The sequence below is a fragment of the Adiantum capillus-veneris genome, chromosome 26, assembly GCF_014529385.1.
Source record: "Adiantum capillus-veneris isolate H3 chromosome 26, ASM1452938v2, whole genome shotgun sequence".
In the NCBI taxonomy this organism is placed as follows: Eukaryota; Viridiplantae; Streptophyta; class Polypodiopsida; order Polypodiales; family Pteridaceae; genus Adiantum; species Adiantum capillus-veneris.
The window spans coordinates 133,436,213-133,460,065 of NC_140956.1; the positions used below are offsets into that span (position 1 = coordinate 133,436,213).

Genomic DNA, 23,853 nt, shown 5'->3' on the forward strand with positions numbered 1-23,853 from the left:
AGGGGCAATCCTCACTTGCGCGACATTGGTGTGCTAGTCTTTGATTGGGGAGCTCAATCTCTACATAGAATTTACAAGGATCAATGTATGTTGCCTCTTCCTTCCTTGGTGATTGTGCTTTCTCTTCTATGCCCTTAGAATAATCCCTTAGCTCTTCGTTGTAGGAGGAATTGTCAACACTTGAACTAGCCATCTTCTTTCGCAGGCGGTTGTTGAGGCTAGGAGGCGTGGGCGGATTATGCATGACCAGCCGCGGGCTTCTTCTCACCTGAGTTGCTGGCAATTTTTCACTAGGAGACATGGGGGGCTGTTGAAGCTCTCCTCTTGAGAAGGCAACAGCTCTTCGTGCGCCTCACTGACACCATCCACATGCTTAGGGATGTATCCCTCTACCTTGGTCTTTGCATCCCTTGGATTACCCCTTCCCTCGGTTAAATCTCTGAGACGCATGGAGTTGGCTCGTGTCATGCGAGAGGAAGTAACTCCCACATGAGTACTCTTGGGAAGCTTTTGTCTGGGTGATAGCCCCATTTTAGGGGTGCTTACTGGACAATCATTAACACAACGAGGCATTCATATTCATGAGTGTGTGTGTGTATTTTGACCCCTTTATATTTTTTCCACCTGTATTATTTATATTTGACATGTACATATTTTTTTAGACCCCTCAATATTTGATTTTCTTAGTTGTACTATTCACTTATATCATGATCTCAACAATATCTTCAATTATAGACCTGCCAAATAAGGTCAAGGGTATGTGGAATGCATGCATGCACCATGGGGAGCTCACTCTTGGAGGTATTCAAAAGAATCATCCAAAGAAGGACCTCACAAGGACCTTGTGTAGTGGAAAAAACAATCGGTTTTGTTGAATTTTTAAAGATCACATGCTCCCCGAATTTGAAAAGGTGATACAAACAAAAGTTGTAGCTCGTGAGCTGAACTTTTAGCTCAAAGTTTTTCATATTTTTTTGAGCTACAAGCTGTGAGCTATGATTTTATTGGTGGACCCCAGTTTGCCCATGCTATGCAGCCACACTCCCTCTTTCACTTTATCATTTTCCTCTTTCACACACACTCCTCCCTCTCCTTCCCACTCCCAAACCTGCAACTCCCATGTCCTAATTCACCCTCTTCACCATTGCCACATCTCTCACACCTCCATAGCCTTCATCCTCCATTTCTACACCCTATGTGTCCCCCTTTCTCTCTACATATATGTCCATATTACCATACTCTCTTCAGCTTTGTAAAGAACTTCAAAAAATCAAAAAAAATCCAAGGATAACCTCTGCAAATGAAGGCTTTTATCATGAATTTTCCAAGGTTTGAAATAACATAGCTTCATCGACACGCGCTGCTTCGCCATGCTGACTGCTTCTTCTTCCGGTGCTGTAAAGAGGTGAATGTCAACTTCTCCAAAGCTTCAACCTCTCTTTACAAGCTCATCCCTTCTCGAACTTTTCTCATCATATATCTCACCATTTGGTGAATGATTTTGTAAATATTCTTTAGTGATAAATACTAACTACTAACCACTAACCTTATTGTAAAATGCACCCTCTACTAGAGTAGGCCCTCCCAAATTATTCACTCAATCCCTCTCCGCTTTCATCCTCAATAATTCTCTTCCCTTGAGCCCTAAGTGAAAAGTGCCAACGTGGATCCCTTTTTCGTCCATGTTTAGGGTAAAAAGTAATTTAGGGTACCCGCATTTCGAAAATAATATAGGGTACCCCTATTTTATGGTGTTGGGTTTGAACCCGAGACCTCACGCATGAGAGGCGCCTACCCTAACCACTACGCCATGCATGCGTTGTGAAACATGGGGGCCCTTTTTTAAGTAAATTAGGGACGGGCTTTTTATAAAAGTAATCTATGGTACCCTAATTTACTTTCGGCGCCGTCACTTCACAATGCCCCCGCTGTAGATCCCACCCTCCTATGCCCGTGCCACTTAGTCCCGAGGAGCCGCGAGGGCCCGCCTGCCGTTGGGCACACCTGACCGATTCAGCATGCATTCATAATCGACAGAGAGATTCTCTGAGATTCCGGACGACAAGTATTCTTGTTCATACTCTCTCTTTCTCTATAGTGGGTTCGCTGGTAATGGCGACCTCACGGTTTTTCCATGCCTCTGTCGTGGGAGATGATCCACGCTCCCAGCTCACCCCTTGGGTTTCGTCTGTCACACTTGGCATTCTTGCTTGTAAAACTGTGAGTTCCACTCTCTCCTTTTCGTCCTTCCTTCATACTTGCTGCTCGCTTGCAACCCTTATCAATCCATGTGCTCGTCTCGTCATTGATGGACAGATTTATAATGTCATGAAAGCGTTTAGCCCTCTTGTTCCCCACTACTCCAAGCTATCCAAAGCAGAAAAGGTTGAATGGGACAACAGGTATCCGATCCTGACCACTTGACGCTTTATGCATGTACAATGGTCTTTACCTGGGTGTCCATCTCGTAATCTTCTTCCTCTATCTTCCCAAAGAAAGCGTTTTGAGAAGAATAAAACAGGAAGACCCCCTTGAAATGCATTTGCAAGCAAAAAAGTGCATGGCATGGTTTTATATCCACTCAAGGCTGTCAAGGTCGTTACAGAAAATTTATGTTGTAAACTGCCTCTAACCTGTGGACAAATGGAGGTTTAGCTTACACCGACCATTTGTGAGACTTTATGACAAATGGCTCACCATTCATGCATAAGTCATTGGCAGGTGGTTGCTGGTGATGGTGTGCACCACTGACTGAACATTGGCAATGTGGACTGATTCATGCAATAACAGATTGTGGGTTTGGGTTCTAGGTACAGCAAAAATTGTCTCAAACTTGCAATCTGGAGAAGTCAAAATTAGCTTGTACGGATGATTTTGCGGTACTTTGGGGCAAGCCACTAACAATGTACAAGGCAGTAGGCAGGTAGTTGGCTGGGCTGATAGTCCTATGGTCAATGTAATGGAGTATGGAAAGGCTGTGTGGCCAAGTCCACGTAGCTTTTAGGAGTAGGCGTGTCCTGTCTTCTGGAGCAACACTTGTGGTGGATGTGACAATCTTTCCCATTAGAATCTGTGTAAATTCTTGACGTGAATCTGAGTTTTTATTCCCCCAGGTTTGTATTTAGGAGTTTCTTCGATTTGGTTGTGTTTTTGTAGATTTTAATGTTTTAGTCATTGCCAATTTAAACCAGCCTCTTTAATATCTTAAGCATGCTGTCATCTAGCAAACATAAGTTAAATTTTTATTTGGCGCTATTTGAGTGAGGCCACTAGTTATCTCATTTTCTTTTGGTTAGGAGAGCAATGATTGTCTGTTCAAATTAAACAATTGAATGATGGTAGGGCCATGCCAAAGGGCACATACAGGGGTCTCAAAAAACTTTTGAAATCCACACTCATATGACTGTTACATTATCCTCAATCTTGCCTGTAGGTACAAAATTGGAAGTTGATGTAGCATGTCACGTGGTATACAGAGCCATGTGCATGTGACATTATCATACGATTAAATGTACAAGGTGTGGCTGTAAGACCGAGTGGCATACCGACACCTTGTGATGCCCTCGCTAAGTCCTAAAGGCTGTCTTGTAGATGTCTCTTTGCAATACTTACTTGGTGGTAGCCACTCTTCAGGTCGATGAAAATACCTTTGCCCCATTGACCGCTTCAAGATGCACTCGATGTGAGGCATAGAGAACGTGTTTTTGACCGTCATGTTATTGAGGGCCCTGTAATCAACACACGCCCAGGTTGAGCCATCCTTCTTACGAACAAAAAGATTAGGAGCAACAAAAGGACTTACAGTGGGATGCATAAACCCTTCCTCCAAAAACTCATCTAGTTGGCGCTCTAGCTCCTTTTCATTAGCCTTATTTAAATGATACAGAAACTTACATGCTGTGCTACATGTTAATAGTGCTCAGAATGAGTGCTCCGTTGTGCTCAAGGGTTCCTTTTACTTATGGAAGGGAGAGCCTTCCGTTCTTCTTATAGAGAGAGTGCAAGTGCAATGATCACAAACAAAGTGAATGCTACTGTGAAGGAGAGTGCTGAGAGAGAGAGAGAGAGAGAGAGAGAGAGAGAGAGAGGGAGGAATGCGACACCAGATGGTTCTCAAACGCCCCTCCAAGGGCCCCCCTCTCTATGGCGAGAGAGGTCTATGCTATAGATTGCACAAATCTGGTACAACGGTCTAGATGCTGTGGTACTTGATGATGACTATGTCGACGACGATGATGTCGTCGACGACGATGGAGACTATGACGATGACGATGATGGTGTCGTCGTCAAGTCCGGGATGTGTGATGATGGCGACAGGTGTCGTCGTCAAGATATGGATTTGCGATGACGATGGCGAAGGTGTCGTCGTCAAGATAGGGATCTGCGATGACGATGATGAAGGTGTCGTCGTCAAGATGGGGACTGCGATGACGATGACGATGACGATGACGATGACGACGATGGTGTTGAAGATGACGGCGTCAGGGCTGAAAACTGAAAACGCTAGATGCTCTGCTATGGATCTGCTACTGTGGCGGTAATGCGGGGCTGATCTACAACCGCCGTGTTGTGCAAGGGCTGAAAATGCAAGACGCTGGCTGATCTGGCTGAATTGCAAGACGCTAGTACTGTTTTGGGCTGAAAACTGTCTACTGGCAGATCTGCAACAAGGTGGCACTTGTGGCAAGCATCTGCTACTGAATCCGGTCGGATTTGACGAGGTTAAGTGCTGAAAAGCAAAAATGCCAGGCTGTTTGGGCTGAATCTGCTAACACTAGGGTGTCTGTTGAATTCTGAAAACGCCAGGCTGATCTGCCGAAATCTAGAAACGCCAGGCTGATCTGGGTCTTTTAAGTTTTTCTTCTTGAGAAAACGCTAAGGCTCCTTGAGATCTGGTACGCGACGAGGCTTGGCAAAAACGCTGATGGTTGAAAACTGCCAAAAACGCTAGGCTTTGCAGTGGATGCAAAACGCTAGCTGCTGCTTGGACTTCTGCTGAGAGGCTCCTTTGTTGGATTACTGCTCCTCTGCTTCTAGTGAGTGCCCAATGGTTTTCTTTTATAGTTTCTTTAGCAATTTGCCCCACCTACTTTTCCAACAAAAGTCACTTATTAATAAATAAGTGAAAAATGTGTACTTTGGCAAAAAGGGTTCTATGCTCCGGAAAATGCTCATGCTAGCTTACTGTGCAAGAGAGGGCATGCAACTGTGACCGGCTTGGACATGCACGTCTTGCTAGAGGCTCACAACGGTGCGAGGCTAGGTCCTACGCTAAGACTGACGCTAGAATATGGTAGAAGCATGTCCACGTGGCGCAAATGAAGTGCACACGTGACACGAGTACCCCAACAATGTTTCACAGGATGATGGATACGATTTTCAGAGAGTATAGGTCATTTGTGGGCAACCTTTTTTGACGATGACATCGTCTTCTCCAAGAATGAGGCAGAGCACATACACCATCTGTTACAGGTTTTTCCAAGCACTGAGGCAACATCAATTGGTGATGTATGGGAAGAAGAGCTAGTTTTTCTTACCTAAGATCCGGTTTTTGGGATACATTGTTTGTGCGGAGGGTATTAGAATGGACCTGGCCAAGATGGAGACCCTAAGAGATTGGCCCGATTTGAAGAATATCCGAAGCTTTTTTGGGTTTTTGCTCTTACTACCGATGGTTCATTCAAAGATTTGTGGAGATTGCTTCTCCTCTACATGCTTTGACACAGAAAGGGTTTCGACGACAGAATTGGGAAGTGGTTGCAGGCTATCCACTCATGGAAGGCTATTTGTAAGGTGCAGTGGAATGAATGTTGTATTTTCTCAAGATTAGTGATCTTTATTTCTCAAGGTTCCTTTTAGTTCGTAGGGAAGGAGAGAGCCTTCCGTCTTTATGGAGAGTGCTATGATCACGAACAAAGTGAGTGGATATTGCGCGTGCAAGTGAATGAGACTGAGAGAAGGAGAGAAAAGAGATACGACACCCGAGAGGTTGTAAAACCCTCCTCCAAAGGCCCCACTCTCGTCGGCGAGAGTGGTCTAACTTTGATTGCACAAAGGTGTACAATGATGATGCATGGACTGATGCAAATGAGGTCTATGTCGATGACGACGATGATGACTTTGGGGCTGATTTGGGTCTTCTTGTATCTGCTGTCCACAAGGGCTTAAGGGCTGAGAATTGGGGTGATCTTGGTGGCTGAAAATCCCTGTTTAGTCGATGTTTCTAGGCTGAAATAAAATGCTGAGATCAAATGGTTCAGGCTGCGTTTTTGAAGGACTGCTGCCGGCTGAAAACGCTTAGGAATTGCTGTGTTTTTCAAGGGCTGAGACTGATGGTAAAAACGCTGAGGTTGCTTCAGTCAAGGCTGCGTTTTAATGCTGAAAAGCTGAGGCAAAAACACTGTAGCCTGCTGATGGTTTAGCGATCTAGAAAACGCTGGCTTTGGGAGGCTTTGAAGGGGGAAAACGCCAGGCAATGGTGTTGGAATGGCGATGGCTGAATTTGGATAAACGCCAAGGGGATGGATCCTTATGGCGATGATGGAAACGCTGGCTGGTGGAGTGGCCTCACCAAGGGCTTGGGGAGGGTCTTGTTGAGAGAGGGAGGGACACCTGTTGCTTGGGGAAGCCTGCTGTGCCTTTGCTCATCTGCCAATTTGTGCTAACTTGGGTTTGCTTATATATTAACTTACCCAATTTGCCCTACTGAGTACCCAACAAAAGTCACTTAATAAATAAGTGAAAAATGTCAAAAATAGGAAAAAATGAGATAAAGTCACTTGAAAAATCCCCAAACTGACTCTGATGGAATCTGATGGAAATGCTTATGCTTATGCAGTGTGCAACCAAAGGATATGCATCTACATTGAGTGACTGGGCATGCACGGTCTACGAATACTCACAAAAGTGCCAGATCACTTCTAATCTAAAACTGACTGAACTTGACGGAAACCGTGCTATGGTGTAGCTTGTCCACGGACACATAGGGTTGGGATGTGTCACGTGACATCCCCTTCCTTTTAAAGTGAGGTACTGGTACCGAGCTGCATGGCTTCCTTGTAGTCTGCCAACAACTCTGGATAATCCTTGAAGAACTCTTCGTCTACCCACACTGCTTCATGGGTTCCTCAATCTTTGAACTTCAAAAAATACTGTCGTACTTGTTTCTTCGAACCATGGCGAAACCGATGCAACAAAACTTGCTCTGGCTCCATGACTTCAGCTTCATCGATGATCTCTGGTTCTTCTTCTTCCGAAACGTCCTTTGGAGGTGTTCCCTGAAACACTTTCAACCAAGAAACATGGAAAACGTTGTGCATTGACCATGAGTTAGGCAACTTCAATTTCATTGAAACCTCATTAATCTTTTTGATGACTGGAAAAGGACCATACATACGAAAAGATAACTTAGGACATTTCTTTCCAACTTGCTTAAGACGCTGTTTCATGATTCGTAGATATACCCAATCTCCTTCCTTGATCGAGACCTCCTGACGATGCTTGTTAGCTTTTCGAGAATAAGATTCCTGAGCTTTGCTTAGCCGAAGCTTCACACTCTCAGAAATCTCATCCAATGACTGACTCTCGGCATTGGCATCAGACATTTGACTGATCGATCGAGTCAACAGTGACTGGAATCGGTGGCCAAAAGCTGCCTCATACGGAGTTCGACCAATAGCAGAAGAAAAGGAATCATTGAGAATACTCTGAACCAATGGGAGCTCTAGAGATCCCATTGAGACTGCTGATCATGAACATAAGACTTCAACACATCAAAAGCCAACTGATTATAAATTTCCGTTTGACCATCTGACTGTGGATGAAAAGCGGATGAAAAATTCAACTTTGTGCCAAAATTTTCAAAGAGAGCACGTCAAAAGTTGGACGTAAACTTAACATCCCTATCTGAAACAATGGACTTTGGCAAACCACATAGGGGGTACCAATGCTTTATGAACAATCGTGCAACATCTTGTGCAGTAACTGTGGCCTTACAAGGAATCAACATGCAGAATTTGCTGAAACGATCAACAATCGTTAAACATTGAGTGTTCCTTGAATGCAGACTTGGTGGTAAGTTAGTCACAAAATCCATAGAGATATCTTGAAAAGGTCCCTTGGAAATAGGCAGCGGAAGCAAGAGGCCTTGCTGCTTACCCCGAGGAGCTTTTACTTTTTGACATATGGTGCAGTGTGTGACATAATGAAACACTTCTTTCCGCATTTTCGGCCAATAAAAAAAACGTTCAATCTTTTCCAATGTGGTGTTCATTCCCCTGTGTCCACCCGTGAGAGAGTCATGTGCATCATGCAATATGGTTGGCCTGAGAGAGGGCAACACACATAGACGCTGACGAAAAAATAACAATCCATCACGAATGAGATAGTTGCTGGGCCCTTGGGAAGCAAGAGCCTGCAACCAATACTTACCAAACTTCGAATTTGCATACTGATTCTTCATGCTGTCAAAAGACTCACCCTGTATAGAAAATGTGGTTCTTGACTCAAGAGCCAAAATCTGTTCTTTGCGACTCAACGCATCTGCAACAGGGTTAGCTTTTCCAGGCACATACTCAATCAAACCGCCAAATTGCTCAAAAAATTGTGACCACCGCGCTTGGCGATCACTCTAATGTGCACTAGGCATAGACTGGACCACTTGAGGGCTTGATGATCTGTGCGCACTGTAAACTCTCTACCATACAAAAAATGCTTCCAATGTTTAAGAGAGTGAATGACAGACAAAAGTTCTTTATCATAAACTGAATAATTCTTTTCCGCACTATTGAGCTTCCGGCTAAGGAAAGCTACAGGACGACCATGCTGCTGGAGCACAGCGCCTATGGCGACATTGCTCGCATCCGTCCATACCTCAAAGGGATCATCCCAAGAAGCAAGGATAAGACACGGAGCTTCTGTCTCCGCAACCTTGAGAGCTGCAAAAGCCTCAATGGCTGCCTCAGGCAAGTCTACGCATTGACGGCGAGTCTTTACCCCTTTCAAAACATCAGTCATAGGTGCAGCAATGCGTGCAAAATTCTCTATGTGCGAACTATATGCTTGACATAAACCAAGAAAAGAACGCACATCATATGCAGTTTTGGGCAAATCCCAATTACGAACGTGTTCCACCTTCGCGGGATCTAGCTTGACGCCTTCTGCAGAAATGATATAACCGAGATAAGTGACTTTAGTAAGAAAAAATTTAGACTTCTTAGCTGCAATGTACAACTGACACTCATCCAAACGAGTTAGTACCCTTTCAACATCTCTTTCATGTTGTTCCTATGATGTAGAAAAGATAAGAATATCATCTAAAAAGATGAACACACGTACACCTACCATATTGCCGAAACGACCTACCATGAGACGATTCAACGTACCCACGGCTCTTGTCAATCCAAAAGGCATAACAATATACTCCCATTGCCCTCGCTCGGTGTGAAAGGCGGTCTTGAAAATGTCCCCTTTGAATACCTGTACTTGATGGTATCCACTTTTGAGATCGACCTTGCTGAAAACCTTTGCCCCATTGAGCCTATCGAGGATATACTCAATGCGAGGCATCGGAAACTTGTTCTTGACGGTTATCTTGTTTAATGCCCTGTAATCAACACACAAACGAGACGAACCATCCTTCTTGCGAACGAACAAAATAGGAGCAACAAAAGGACTTACACTAGGACGTATGAATCCTCTAGCCACCAACTCCGTGAGTTGTCGCTCTAATTCTTCATCCTGTGACTTGTTCAAACGGTAGGGAGCCTTACTGACAGGCTGTGCTCCCTCCATAAGCTCGATGCGATGGTTCTCCGGCCGCTCCGGTGGGAGACGAGGTGAAAGATCATTCTGCAAAAAGAGATGTTTAAATTTTGTAAACAACTCCATCTTCTAACCTGGAGCTTGAATGCTCTGGGAAACTGGAGCAGCATAGATGAATGGCGCTTGTGCTCCTCGTCGTAATTCACGCTTTACTTGCACATGCGAGATGAGAGGCAAAGAATGCAAGCCCTCCTCAGCACGAATGATGAGGGGAAATCTGTTTTGGCATGTAAAATGAGAGTGTTAGCCTCTCAATCAACGAGAGGTTTCAATTCACGAAACCATTTCATCCTAAAATCATATCACATCCTGAGAGAGGAGACACAAGAAATTTCCTACGAAAAAAAGCTTGCTGAACGGTAAACATCACATCAAGGCACTCCTTCGTGATGAGAGAGTCCATACCAGGAGCGAAGCCAGAAACCTCGAGAGGAGATTTTTGACTAAGCTCTAGGCGGGCTCTCTCAACAAGAGGGGGACTAATCACATCATGCATACTGCCTGGATCAAACAATATGATGAAACGCTGTCCTTTTACATGACCATAACACTTCAAGAGAGATTTATCAATGTGCGTGTCAGAGTCAGGAGAAGATGCTGGTTGTGTTGTGACAGAGTTTGTGGTAGTTGTGGGTACCTTTGGTTCTTTAGGTGGGACTGTCTTAGGACAGATTTTCTTAATTTGACCCTTAATGTGACATTGAAAACATCTACCTTCTTTCGCATAAATCACTTGTTCTTCTGTCGTGATGTATCCTCCTATAATTCCTTGAGAAGCTTTTTCATCAGGGGTTAGCTTAGGTTTTGCAGGTGCTTTAGCTTTACCCTTAGATTCATTGTTAGAGTTCTTTTCCGAGGAATTAGAGGAAGAAGGGCTTGAAGAATTACCATTCTTACCGTTCTTACCATTGTGTGTGTTCTGAGAATTCTGAGATGTCCCTTGAGAAGATTTGTTCTCCTTAGGCTTTCCCTTGTTGTGCTTCATCTCTTGGGCGAGAGCGATTGCTGCCGCCTCGATGAGATCCGCGGGGTCAAAGACTTCAATATCAAACTTGATGTATTCGTCTAATCCAAAGAGAAAAGCCTCTTTGCGCTCATCATCCGACTTGCGTAATTGAGTGCCTTGCTGCAAAACATGGTTAGAAAACGACATGACTGGCATACTATGTTGCTTGAGATTACGCCAATGCTCTTTCAATCGTGCAAGGTACTGAGGGGGCATAAACTGCGCCTTGAGCTTGTCTTGGAAATCAGCCCAACTAAAAGAGGGGCGTGAAATCGTCGGGTGCCTCTAGGTGTGCGGCCAGCTGTGCCTCTTGCCATGCATGGTAAATTGATGGTATCACCGGCAAGGTACATAGATGCCGTCAAAACTTTGCTATTTACTGTTTTCTTAGTTGTCGCAAAATAAGCATTAAATTGATGCAACCAAGAATGAATCACCGTAGCATCCATCTTACCATCATAGTTACTGAAAGTCAACTTTTCGGTGATTGGGTTGTTGGAATCCGCATCGTGGCTTGCACCACTAGAGGAACTCCCACGATCTTTCGGTGGTTCGGTCTTCGAAGCTAGCATGTGGGAAATAAATTCTTGATTGCGAATCTCCCTTTGAGCTTCACGTTCATCGCGCTCGCGTTCGGATGCAAGTCGATTTTCTTCTTGTTTTGCGGCAAGAGCAAGGCGCTCACGGTCCTAAGCAAGGCGATTTGCTTCTTGTCTATCCATCATGGCCATCATCTGCTTGACCATTGCCTCCATAGGGTTTGGTGCACTTGGTGGCGTAGATGGCGAAGGGGGAGGGTTGAAGAAATCATCTCCGGGTGGGGATGAGTCTTCGTCGCCTCTCTCATGCTCATCACCTGTATGCGAAGTAGGTTGCTTTTTGTCACAAACGGGAGCGCATAACAATATAAAATACATTCGGATAAATAGGATTTATCACTTATTACTGAAGCCAGAGGATATAGAGAGAAATAAATAGAGAGAGAGATAGAGAGTGAGAAGATCGACAGAGTACTTGGGACCAGAAGATGGGCTGGTCCCCCCCTCGTAATAGTATCTTTATTATTGAGGAGAAGTCTATACAAGCACTTGAACCGAACTATTACCACGTTCATTCTAGAATAAGACTTGATGGTTCCCGGAAGCCTCAGCTTCCGATTCCTAGGGCAAAACCCTATTCCAAGGAACTTCCGTTCCTTATTTCAATTCCTCGAGAATCAAGGTTCTCGCCTCTGGATCTCACCTTCCAGACTCAGGGCATGGCATCCCTGCAACTCTTTTCCAACTCTCTTTCCAGAGTCCTCTTCCCGCAGAACAACTCTGCTTTCCCGGACACGAAGTCCTTACTTGGGAATCCCAACTTTCGGATCACAACTTGAGAGACTACCTCTCTCCGATCCGTGGATCTACTTCCCAAACTCGGGTACGAAACCCCTGGGCTGATCTGGCTCTAGTTCCTCAGAGCGCTTTTCTCTTGCAGAGGCTCATATCTTCCTCTGCTCCTACTCCCTCACTAAGAGGAAGTACACCTGCAAACAAATACTCAGAGTTCATAACATGAAAATTGTTACCTTCAAAGTCTCGACGCTCGAAACGCAACTCCGTTCTCGAAAAGCAATTCCCCGGAAGAGATCTCTCCATAGAAAATCCTCTCTTCCAATCCTACACACAAAAGAGGTGTGTTCTCGGGTTCCTTCTTGTAAATCAGCCCCGTCTACGACGTTTATGGGCTGAAAACAGAGAAAAACAGCAACTTGTCGCGATGGAAACACGCTTCGTAGGCACTTCTTCGCGAGGGAACTCGCGCACTGGGTCTTGGCGACATCTGGTACACTTGGGGCAGCCATGGGCATCACCGGCAACGTCTTCTTTACGGCGGCTGAAATCTGCAGCAGCAGCATCTCCTCCTTGCAAAGATTGGTCCTCCTCCTGAGTAAGGGCATGTGATGCTTTTATAGCTCCTCGCCACGGGCACGAATAGCTGCTCGCGTAGAGATCGCGGCCGTTTTTTTTTTTTTTGTTTTCGTTGCTCTGCCAGAAAAAGAGAGAGAGAAAACGTTGGCTGATCTGTTGCCTTATTTATCAGATGGCTGCCCACTTATTAAGTGGGCGGTCGGTCACCTTTAAAAATGGTATGAATCTGTCCAAAAACTCAATAAAACCTTATAAGTTAAAAACAATGCTTTCACAGCACTTCCCAGGCATCCCTGGATGCAATCACATGCACAGTTGCAATGCAGACATAGATTTCCTCGCGAGAAAGCATCTGCTTTCCCGAAAGGCAATCCCGCTTTCTCAAAGAGCATCTGTTTTTCCTCAAAGTTTCCTTTGAACCCATCTTCATTCAAGTGCTTGCGTTTTCCTTGTGCACAATTCTAACACAGTTCGGAATTTCCTCCTGACTATGAATATTCCCTTTCCGATGTACCCGTCATCCACCTTGTGACGCATCAAGAATACCCCCAACCTAGTCCTTTCCTACCGAATTTACGGTACAATGTCACAAAGTGATGACGTGGCGGACAGCAGAAACCCTAATTTCTGCAAGAAACCCTAATTTCCGAAAATCGCGGAGGCTAAAAATAAAATAAAATGATGAGCGACGCAAATTTTGCTTTTTCTCTACAATATGAGAAAGAGAGAATGCTTTTGCTTTCAAGTTTTGACTCTCTATGAGAGAGAGAGAGCAATTGCTTTTGATTTGAAGCTTTTGGGGCTCTGCTTTTGGGCATCCCTTGTAATCTTTAAATTAGTGGTGAGGGCCTCACTTCTCAGAGCATCTGGACGCAGAGTCTGAGAGTGAAACCCTAACCGCTCTCTTGTACTTTGATGATTAATTAATACAAAAAGAAATACCGAAAGGGGCGCTAGTCTTTGGGGCCAATATCTCTAGGCACGGAACTCCGCCGGGCCAGTGCAAATCTATTGTGATCTGTGAATTGTTTTGAAGTGGTTATTTGGTGCTGTCGTGGTCGATTCTTGACTTGGAGTGTCCAAGTCTGTTACAGTGGTATCAGAGCACGGCCGATTTCTCTTCTACGGGAAATCCGATCCCCGAATTTTTCTTCCGCGGCACCTATGGCTTCAAGCAATGATTAGTCGACTCCCTCTGCATCTGGAGTTGCGGGCTGGGATCACAACGAAGATTCTGACAGAGAGTATGGCCCGCCTCGGCCTACTCAAGCGGAGCAAAGAGAGATGACGCGTCGTCAATTGATCAGGCGATGCAACAAAGATGATGCTCAATTTTGCCAAGGATCCGAAGATGGCAAAATATATGAAGCAGACCTCTTTGGAAGAGGTACAGATGGAGTGGCAGAGAACCACAACACCACTCCCGAAACCCGCTCTCAAGAAACCTTTTTGCCTCCAAGGAATATACGGAGAAGGAACTGGAGAACGTGGTTTATGCACGGATTGCTCAGCTTTTCGACGTGCAAAAGAAAGGCAAAAAGCACGGCAAAAAGCAGAAGAAAGGCATTGACTTCCCGGGATATTTGGGTCGTCGGTCGACATTTGACAAGGCAAAGAAACAGAAGAAGCGTGTTCGATTTGAAGGAGTACCCAGTTCTTCTTCTGATAGTTCTTCTAGCTCCTCGGACTCGAGCGAAGAAGACACGAAAAGCAAAAAGCGAAGCCAGTAACAACGCTTCGGAAAGGGCAAGAAAAAGGCAAAGAAGGCTACATCTCGCCCAGAGACTGACAGTTCTACTGAGGACTCGTCTACAGACAGCTCAGATTCCGATGACGGAAAGTTTTATGCGAACAAGAAGAATTTTTACAAAGCCAACGAGTATGACTTTCTCGAAGATAAAAGCAAGAAAGTCCGAGAGTTTAAGGAAGGTGGCCACTCGATCAAGTTTGATACTTTTCAGGATACTCAGATGCTTCGAAGGCTTTGTCTTTTATACAGTAGTTTGACATCGCTTTCGCGGGAGGATGCTATTCAGAGCACTCTAAGATTCGGAGAGCTACCTCTTACCTTAAGGGGAATGCTCGTACTTGGTGGTCCACGCTTCTATTAAGCAAGACAGTGCCAGTTACATGGCTGAAATTCAAGAGGCTTTTTATTTCTTCTTGGTTGACTCAAGAGTTTGAACGAGATATACGAGCTGCTTGGAACCATCTTCGGATGACCAAGAGTGATACAGTAAATACTTACTGTGAAAGATTCTGGAGCTCTTTCTACCCTCTTCTTCATTCAAGAAGATCTTGTTCAGAGAACAGATTGAACGGTTTACCTTGGGTCTACCTACAGAGATCCGAGATCACTGCTTGGAATAGAAGTCAGCTTCTATTTAGGAGTTGATGAGTCATGCGAAGCGGGGCTTTGCCATTCACTCTGGCAGTCTGACCTACCCCACAGATGAGGCCATGACACAACGAGCCGAACAGACTTCTGGGAATGAAAGTAGAAAGAAAAAGAGCAACCCAGAGAAAAAGGATGCATGACCCAAGCTTACTCCTGAGAAGAGAGCTCGCTTCATTAGAGAGGGGAAGTGCTTTGGATGCGGGGAACATGGACATATCTCCGCGAAGTGCCCTAAAAAGGCACAGAAAGAACAGAATGATAAAGACGACGACAGGTCTGAGAGTTCGAGAGCAGCTGAGGAATGTGGCAGAAAAGGCAGATAGAAAAGCAGAACTGGTACCACATGGCGTGGGACCTGAACCGAATAAAATGAATGAAAGTACAAACTTTGCCGCTTTTGGGGCAAAGTAAAGGATCAGGAAGCTCTTTTGAAGGAGCCAAGGCCAACTTCTTTTCACTTGGAATTGGCGGCTCGATTTGGAAATACGCCCAACAGACTGACGCCACAGGCGGTGGTAGTTCTACTGGCATCCGGATGGGATGTTGCCATTACATCGAGCATTGGCAAACTTTGTTTGCAATGTCAGGTGTGTTCAGGGCACGTGAGTGACGTTCTACTCGGGATCCCTTGGTACCACAAGAACTACGCCGTGGTTGACTACCGGGCCGAGAAAGCAACTTTGATAAATGGAGGGCTTAGAGATTGTACTTGATGAACTTCAGTTTCTTACTCATTCTTTTGGGAGAGAACTGAACGCTGGATAAAGGTTGAATATGTTTTGACCTGATCAAAAGAACGCCAAGATTTTTCTCCACACTCATGCCGATTGCTTTTCAGAGGGCCTGAAGATCAAACCATTGATCTGATATTGGGAAGCATGCCACCGAATCGGCCACCTTACCTTGTGAGCCGAGTACAGAATGAAAATATTATGAACCGAGTGAAAGACCTCTTGGAAAAGGGTCTTGTCCAACCTAGTACTTCACCGTATTGCTCTCCAGTGTTGTTGGTTTTGAAGAAAGACGGATCTTGGAGAATGTGCATCGATTATAGCACTCTCAACGAAATCACCATCAAGAACAGATTTCCGATTCCTAGGATCGATGATATACTCGACAAGTTACAGGGATCCTCGTGCTTTAGCAGGATTGACTTGAAGAGTGGATATCATCAGATCAGGATAGCGCCAGGAGATGTCTACAAGACTGCTTTTCGAACGACTTTTGGGTTATTTGAGTTTTTGGTGATGCCTTTTGGCTTAACCAATGCTCCTGCGACATTTAACCGGATGATGGACAGGATTTTTCGAGAGTACAGGCTATTTGCTGGCACTTTCTTTGACGACATCATTGTTTTCTCCAAGAATGAGGCAGAACACGGAGATCATCTGCTTCAAGTCTTTCAGGCATTACGAGATCACACGTTAGTGATTAATGCAAAGAAAAGTGAATTTTTCCTACCAGAGATACACTTTTTGGGACACATTGTGTCAGCACAGCAGAAGTGCAAATGGACCCGGCCAAGATAGAGACTATCCGTGATTGGCCCGATTTGAGGAATGTCCATGAAGTTAGAAGCTTCTTGGGACTGTGTTCGTACTACAGGCGGTTCATACGAAAGTTTGCAGAGGTTGCTTCCCCTTTGCATACCTTGACACAGAAAGGAGTACCTTTTTCGTGGGGACCCACAGAGGTGACTGCCTTTCGGATATTGAAAGAGAAATTGACTACGGGACCTATTTTGACTTTGCCGGACTTGCAGAAGTCATTTGAAGTATATTGTGATGCTTGTGGTCGTAGTCTGGGTGCGGTCTTGATGCAAGAAGGCCATGTCATAGCTTACGAGAGCCGTTTGTTCTCTAGGCCGGAGATGACAGCACAGATTTATGAGAAAGAGCTTTTGGTGGTTATCCATGCTCTTACTCAGTGGCGGCATTACCTACTCGGAGCGGATTTCACTGTCTTTACAGACCATCAGAGTTGGCGCTACTTCTTGTCATAGAAGCAGCTTTCGGAAAAGCAGATGCGGTGGGCGAACATCTTGTCACAGTTCCACTTCCAGATTGTCCATGTGCAGGGACAGAAGAATATGGTGGCAGATGCTTTGTCTCGGAAACCGTTGGTTTTGGCTATTTCCGCGATACATCATAGGAGCTTCGAGGATATGGTCGATCAGTATGCCACAGATACATATTTTGCAGATATTTTCACACGGCTACGGGATGGGGAGACAGTAGCTGGATACTCCCTTCGGGAAGGCTACTTGATGAAACAGACTATGTTGTGCGTTACACAGCCGTTGAGAGATAAGGTTATGACTGAATGCCACTGTCCACCTTTTACGGGTCACCGCGGCATTGCTACCACCATGAAAGGGGTAGAGAGATACTTCTTTGGGCCGAGACTCAAAAAGGATGTGGAAGAGTTTGTGCGCAGTTGCTTGGTATGCCAGAAGGTCAAGTTTGACAGGCATAAGGCACAGGGATTGTTACAGTCTTTACCCATACCCACCCACCCCTGGGAAAGTATTGCAATGGATTTCAATTTTGATCTCCCGAGAACACAAAATGATCACGATGATTTTCCGATTACATAGCACGTCTGGGACGATTGTCTCCGACAGAGACCCCAAATTTATGAGTTTGTTTTGGAAGGCAATTTGGGAGAACATTGGCACGCAGTTGCAGTTCTCGTCATCGTTCCACTTGCAGACTGACGGGCAATTTGAGATTGCCAATTCAGTGATTTTAGATTTATTGAAGTCTTGTATCTCGGATCAAAAGACTCAATGGGAAAAGAACTTACCTTTGGTGGAATTTGCCTACAATAACACGATACACTCTTTGACGGGGAAGACGCCATGTGAGATTGTTGAAAGTGCTGCGAAGGTTCCATCCTTCCTGAGCACGAAAGATTAGATATTTGAAGCGCATAAATATTCGCAAGATTTGAATATGGCTTTTGCCAAGGTTCGCGAGACTTTGCAGGAGTCTCAAGAACGATAGAAAAAGCCAACGGATCGCCATCGTTGCGACTTGAAACTGAAGGAGTATGATTGGGTGCTCTTACTTTTGAGAAGGCACGCCTAAGAAAGAAAAAGGGAAAGGAGAGGCTTTTTCCAAAGCTTAGTATGTGATACTACGGACCTTTCCAGATTACTGAAAAGATTAATGATGTCTCCTTCCGATTGGAACTGCTAGATACTTGGAGGATTCACAATGCATTGCATGTGAGTCTCTTGAACCCTGTTAAGGGTGATATGCCTGATGATGGGGAGCCTGATGAGCAACCCGAATTGGAAGAAAACGAGAAAGTCCTTGTTCCTGAACAGATTTTGGCACATAACGATACGAAGAAAGGTAAAGTCCGAAGGCGGGTTCTTGGTTAAGTTCAAGAACTTTCCTGCATTTGATGCGAAGTGGATGGAAGAGGAGGACCTAGCAGATACTCCTCGGATTGTGAAACTTTACCTCGATGTTTTGGTTTAGCATAGTCTACTCCAAACGGAACCCAGAAACTCAGCTTGGCCGAAGATCTGGTGCAGTGGGATGCACAAGAGGGGAGTTACTCCGCTCCTTTGTCAACAAATGCCTCGATTTTGATACTAAAGTCACTGATGTCTCTTTGAGCTTCAGGGATACTGAGAGCTGACAGTATTCTGCTGGATGACTTTATGAAATAGAATTCCTGATTATGATACTGAAAATAAAATAAAATGATGAGCGACGCAAATTTTGCTTTTTCTCTACAATATGAGAAAGAGAGAATGCTTTTGCTTTCAAGTTTTGACTCTCTATGAGAGAGAGAGCAATTGCTTTTGATTTGAAGCTTTTGGGGCTCTTCTTTTGGGCATCCCTTGTAATCTTTAAATTAGTGGTGAGGGCCTCACTTCTCAGAGCATCTGGACGCAGAGTCTGAGAGTGAAACCCTAACCGCTGTCTTGTACTTTGATGATTGATTAATACAAAAAGAAATACCGAAAGAAGCGCCAGTCTTTGGGGCCAATATCTCTAGGCACGGAACTCCGCTGGGCCAGTGCAAATCTATTGTGATCTGTGAATTGTTTTGAAGAGGTTATTTGGTGCTGTCGCGGTTGATTCTTGACTTGGAGTGTCCAAGTCTGTTACATACAATCTCCTTCGCGATGCTCTATGTCACCCATCCTATGACGCATCAGAGATGTCCATTCCCAGATGGTCGGATACTTCTTCCCGATGCTCCCTGTCACCCATCCGATGTGACGCATCAGAAGTACCCGTTCCTGGTGGCCTTACAGATATTTCCGTTCTCAGTGCTCCCGTCATTACTTTGAATGACGCACTAGGAATACTCTGTACTCAGATGTCTCCAGTGAGAAAAACCCTTTCACTTAAAATTCCAATAATTCATTTAGAATTATTTTTCCTTGGTGTTCCAAGCGAGAAAACCCTCTCACTTATAAATCCAATAATTCATTTAGAATTATTTTTGTGTAAGATAAAGCCAACTTAGCAACACTTTTTCCCACCTCACGTCGATCGGCCGGCCGCTAAGTGCACGGTCCTCTCAATGAGTGAAAAGAGACACAAGGGGAGGCTGGACAAACCCTTCTTTCTTGGGATTCTTGTCACTCTTCAACAAAACACGATTAGGAATCACCAAGCCCAAGTAAACTTGGGTTCGTGCGACCGCAACCAGCAAAAAAAATTCTTGTGGTTCTTGTAGTTCTTTCCTTGAGTAATGCAGAACACTTCCAAAGCTCTGATACCAATGTAAGGTGCAGCGGAATGAATGTTGTATTTTCTCAAGATTAGTGATCTTTATTTCTCAAGGTTCCTTTTAGTTCTTAGGGAAGGAGAGAGCCTTCCGTCTTTATGGAGGGTGCTATGATCACGAACAAAGTGAGTGGATATTGTGCGTGCAAGTGAATGAGACTGAGAGAAGGAGAGAAAAGAGATACGACACCCGAGAGGTTGTAAAACGCTCCTCTGAAGGCCCCACTCTCGTCGGCGAGAGTGGTCTAACTTTGATTGCACAATGTAAGGTGCAGCGGAATGAATGTTGTATTTTCTCAAGATTAGTGATCTTTATTGCTCAAGGTTCCTTTTAGTTCTTTAGGGAAAGAGAGAGCTTTCCGTCTGGTAGAGTGCTGTGGTCATGACAAAGTGGGTGGATGTTGTGCGTGCAAGTGAATGAGACTGAGAGAAGGAGAGAGAAAGTTACGACACCGAGAGGTTGAAAACCCTCCTCCGAAGGCCCCACTCTCGTTGGCGAGAGTGGTCTACTTGATTGCACGAAAGAGTACAATGCGAATGCAAAGGACTGATGCTATTGGACTATGCCGATGACGACGACGACATCGTGGCTGAAACTGGGACTGTTTATGGCTGATCTGGACTGTTTCCTACTGCTGAATTTGACTGTCCTTGAAGGGGCTGAACTGATGAAGAAAATCGCTGGTATAGCTGCTGAAAGAAAACGCTGGTTTCTAGGGTTTGCTGCGTTTTTGAAGGGGACTGTTGGTGGCTGAAAAACTGAGTCTCTGCTGCGTTTCAGGGGCTGAATCGCTGGGGATGCAAGGCTGATTTTCCTGCAGTTTCAAGGCTGGTTCTGGCTGCGTTTTTGTGACTGGAAACGCTGCTGAATTTCCCAAGCAAGGCTAGCGATGGAAGGACTTATCTGCTGCTGCCCGCTGATGGTGAGAAACCTCCAATGCTGATGGTGACTGTCTAGCGTTAGTGTCTTTGAAAAACGCTGTTGAGAGCAGGAATAAACGCCAGGTCTATGGTCTTGCTGGCGATGATGGCTGGATGGGGAAAACGCCAGATGGGGGAGGAAGCAAGCTGTGGACAAAACGCTGGCTGATGGGGTGTGGCCTCGCCAAGAGTAGGAGAGGTTCTTGCTGAGAGAGGGAGGGAACACCGCTGCTTGGGGAAGCCTGTTGTGCTCTCTGTTCATCTGCCAATTAGTGCTAACTTGGGTTTGCTTATAAATTAACTTACCCAATTTGCCCTACTGACTACCCAACAAAAGTCACTTAATAAATAAGTGAAAAATGTCAAAAATAGAAAAAAATGGGATAAAGTCATCTGAAAAATCCTCAAACTGACTCTGATGGAATCTGATGGAAATGCTTATGCTTATGCAAGGTGCAACCAGAGGATATGCATCTATACTGAGTGACTGGGCATGCATGGTCTACGAATAGACTCACAAAAGTGCCAGATCACTTCTAATTTAACTTGACTGGACTTGACAGGAACCCTGCTATGGTGTAGCTTGTCCACGGACACATAGGGTTGGGATGTGTCACGTGACATCCCCTCCTTTTTAAAGTGAGGTACTGGTACCGAGCTGCATGGCTTCCTTGTAGTCTGCCAACAACTCTGGATAATCCTTGAAGAACTCTTCGTCTACCCACACCGCTTCATGGGTTCCTCGATCTTTGAACTTTAAAAAATACTTTCGTACTTGTTTCTTCGAACCATGGCGAAACCGATGCAACAAAACTTGCTCCGGCTCCATGACCTCTGCTTCATCGATGATCTCCGGCTCCTCTTCTTCCGAAACGTCCTTTGGAGGTGTTCCCTGAAACACATTCAACCAAGAAACATGGAAAACGTTGTGCATTGACCATAAGTGAGGCAACTTTAATTTCATTGAAACCTCATTAATCTTTTTGATGACTGGAAATGGACCATACATACGAAAAGATAATTTAGGACATTTCTTTCCAACTTGCTTAAGACGCTGTTTCATAATCCGTAGATACAGCCAATCTCCTTCCTTGATCGAGACCTCCTGACGATGCTTGTTAGCATGTCGAGAATAAGATTCCTGAGCCTTGCTTAGCCGAAGCTTCACACTCTCAGAAATCTCATCCAATGACTGACTCTCAGCATTGGCATCATGCATTTGACTGACCGATCGAGTCAATAATCGGCGGCCAAAAGCTACCTCATATGGAGTTCGACCAATAGCAGAAGAGAAGGAATCATTGAGAATAGCTTGTACCAATGGGAGATAGAGCTCCCATTGAGACTGTTGATCATGAACATAAGACTTCAACACATCAAAAGCTAACTGATTATAAATTTCCGTTTGACCATTTGACTGTGGATGAAAAGCGGATGAAAAATTCAACTTTGTGCCAAAATTTTCAAAAAGTGCACGCCAAAAGTTGGACGTAAACTTAACATCCCTATCTGAAACAATGGACTTTGGCAAACCACAGAGGGGGTACCAATGCTTTATGAACAATCGTGCAACATCCTGTGCAGTAACTATGGCCTTACAAGGAATCAACATGTAGAATTTGCTGAAACGATCAACAATAGTTAAACATTGAGTGTTCCTTGAATGCTGACTTGGTGGTAAGTTAGTCACAAAATCCATAGAGATATCCTGGAAAGGTCCCTCGGGAATAGGCAGTGGAAGCAAGAGGCCTTGCTGCTTACCCGGAGGAGCTTTCACTTTTTGACAAATAGTGCAATGTGTGACATAACTAAACACATCTTTTCGCATTTTAGGCCAATAGAAAAATCGTTCAATCTTTTCCAATGTGGTGTTCATTCCCCTGTGCCCACCCGTGAGAGAGTCATGTGCATCATGCAATATGGCTGGCCTGAGAGAGGGAAACACACATAGACGCTGACGAAAAAATAACAATCCATCACGAATGAGATAGTTGCTGGGCCCTTGGGAAGCAAGAACCTGCAACCAATACTTACCAAACTCCGAATCTGCATACTGATTCTTCATGCTGTCGAAAGACTCACCTTGTATAGAAAATGTTGTTCTTGACTCAAGAGCTAAAATCTGTCCTTTGCGACTCAACGCATCTGCAATAGGGTTAGCTTTTCCAGGCACATACTCAATCAAACTGCCAAATTGCTCAAAAAATTGTGACCACCGGGCTTGGCGATCACTCCAATGTGCACTAGGCATAGACTGGAGCCACTTGAGGGCTTGATGATCTGTGCGTACTCTAAACTCTCTACCATACAAAAAATGCTTTCAATGCTTAAGAGAGTGAATAGACAAAAGTTCTTTATCATAAACTGAATAATTCTTTTCCGTACTATTGAGCTTCCGGCTAAGGAAAGCTACTGGGCGACCATGTGCTGGAGCACAGCGCCTATGGCGACATTGCTCGCATCCGTCCATACCTCAAAGGGATCATCCCAAGAAGCAAAGATAAGACATGGTGCTTCTATCACCGCAACCTTGAGAGCTGCGAAAGCCTCAATGGTTGCCTCGGGCAAGTCTACGCGTTGACGGCGAGTCTTTACCCCTTTCAAAACATCAGTCATAGGTGCAGCAATGCGTGCAAAATTCTCTATGTGCGAACTATATGCTTGACATAAACCAAGAAAAGAACGCACATCATATGCAGTTTTGGACAAATCCCAATTACGAACCTGTTCCACCTTCGCGGGGTCTAGCTTGACGCCTTATGCAGAAATGATATAACCAAGATAAGTGACTTTAGTAAGAAAAAATTCAGACTTCTTAGCTGCAATGTACAACTGACACTCATCCAAACGAGTTAGTATCCTTTCAACATCTCTTTCATGTTGTTCCTATGATGTAGAAAAGATAAGAATATCATCTAAAAAGATGAACACACGTACACCTACCATATTGCCGAAACGACCTACCATGAGACGATTGAACGTACCCACGGCTCCTGTCAATCCAAAAGGCATAACAATATACTCCCATTGCCCTTGCTC

General features: G+C 44.8%; 1 protein-coding gene across 4 annotated transcripts in view; it reads left to right on the top strand.

Annotated features, from left to right (window-relative positions):
• Positions 1-1,959: 1,959 nt before the first annotated feature.
• Positions 1,960-23,853, top strand: part of LOC147424235 (uncharacterized) — an 80,274-nt gene continuing 58,380 nt past the window's right edge. For 3 of the 4 annotated variants that reach the window (XM_086501621.1, XM_086501622.1, XM_086501623.1), the window contains exons 1-2: positions 1,960-2,220; positions 2,317-2,402. Coding sequence is in view for 1 of the 4 variants with exons in the window: in XM_086501620.1 (XP_086357746.1) it covers positions 2,113-2,220; positions 2,317-2,402 (194 nt within the window). In the remaining 3 variants the exon portion in view is untranslated. The remainder of the gene's footprint in view (positions 2,221-2,316; positions 2,403-23,853) is intronic. The other variant, XM_086501620.1, reaches the window with a different exon arrangement.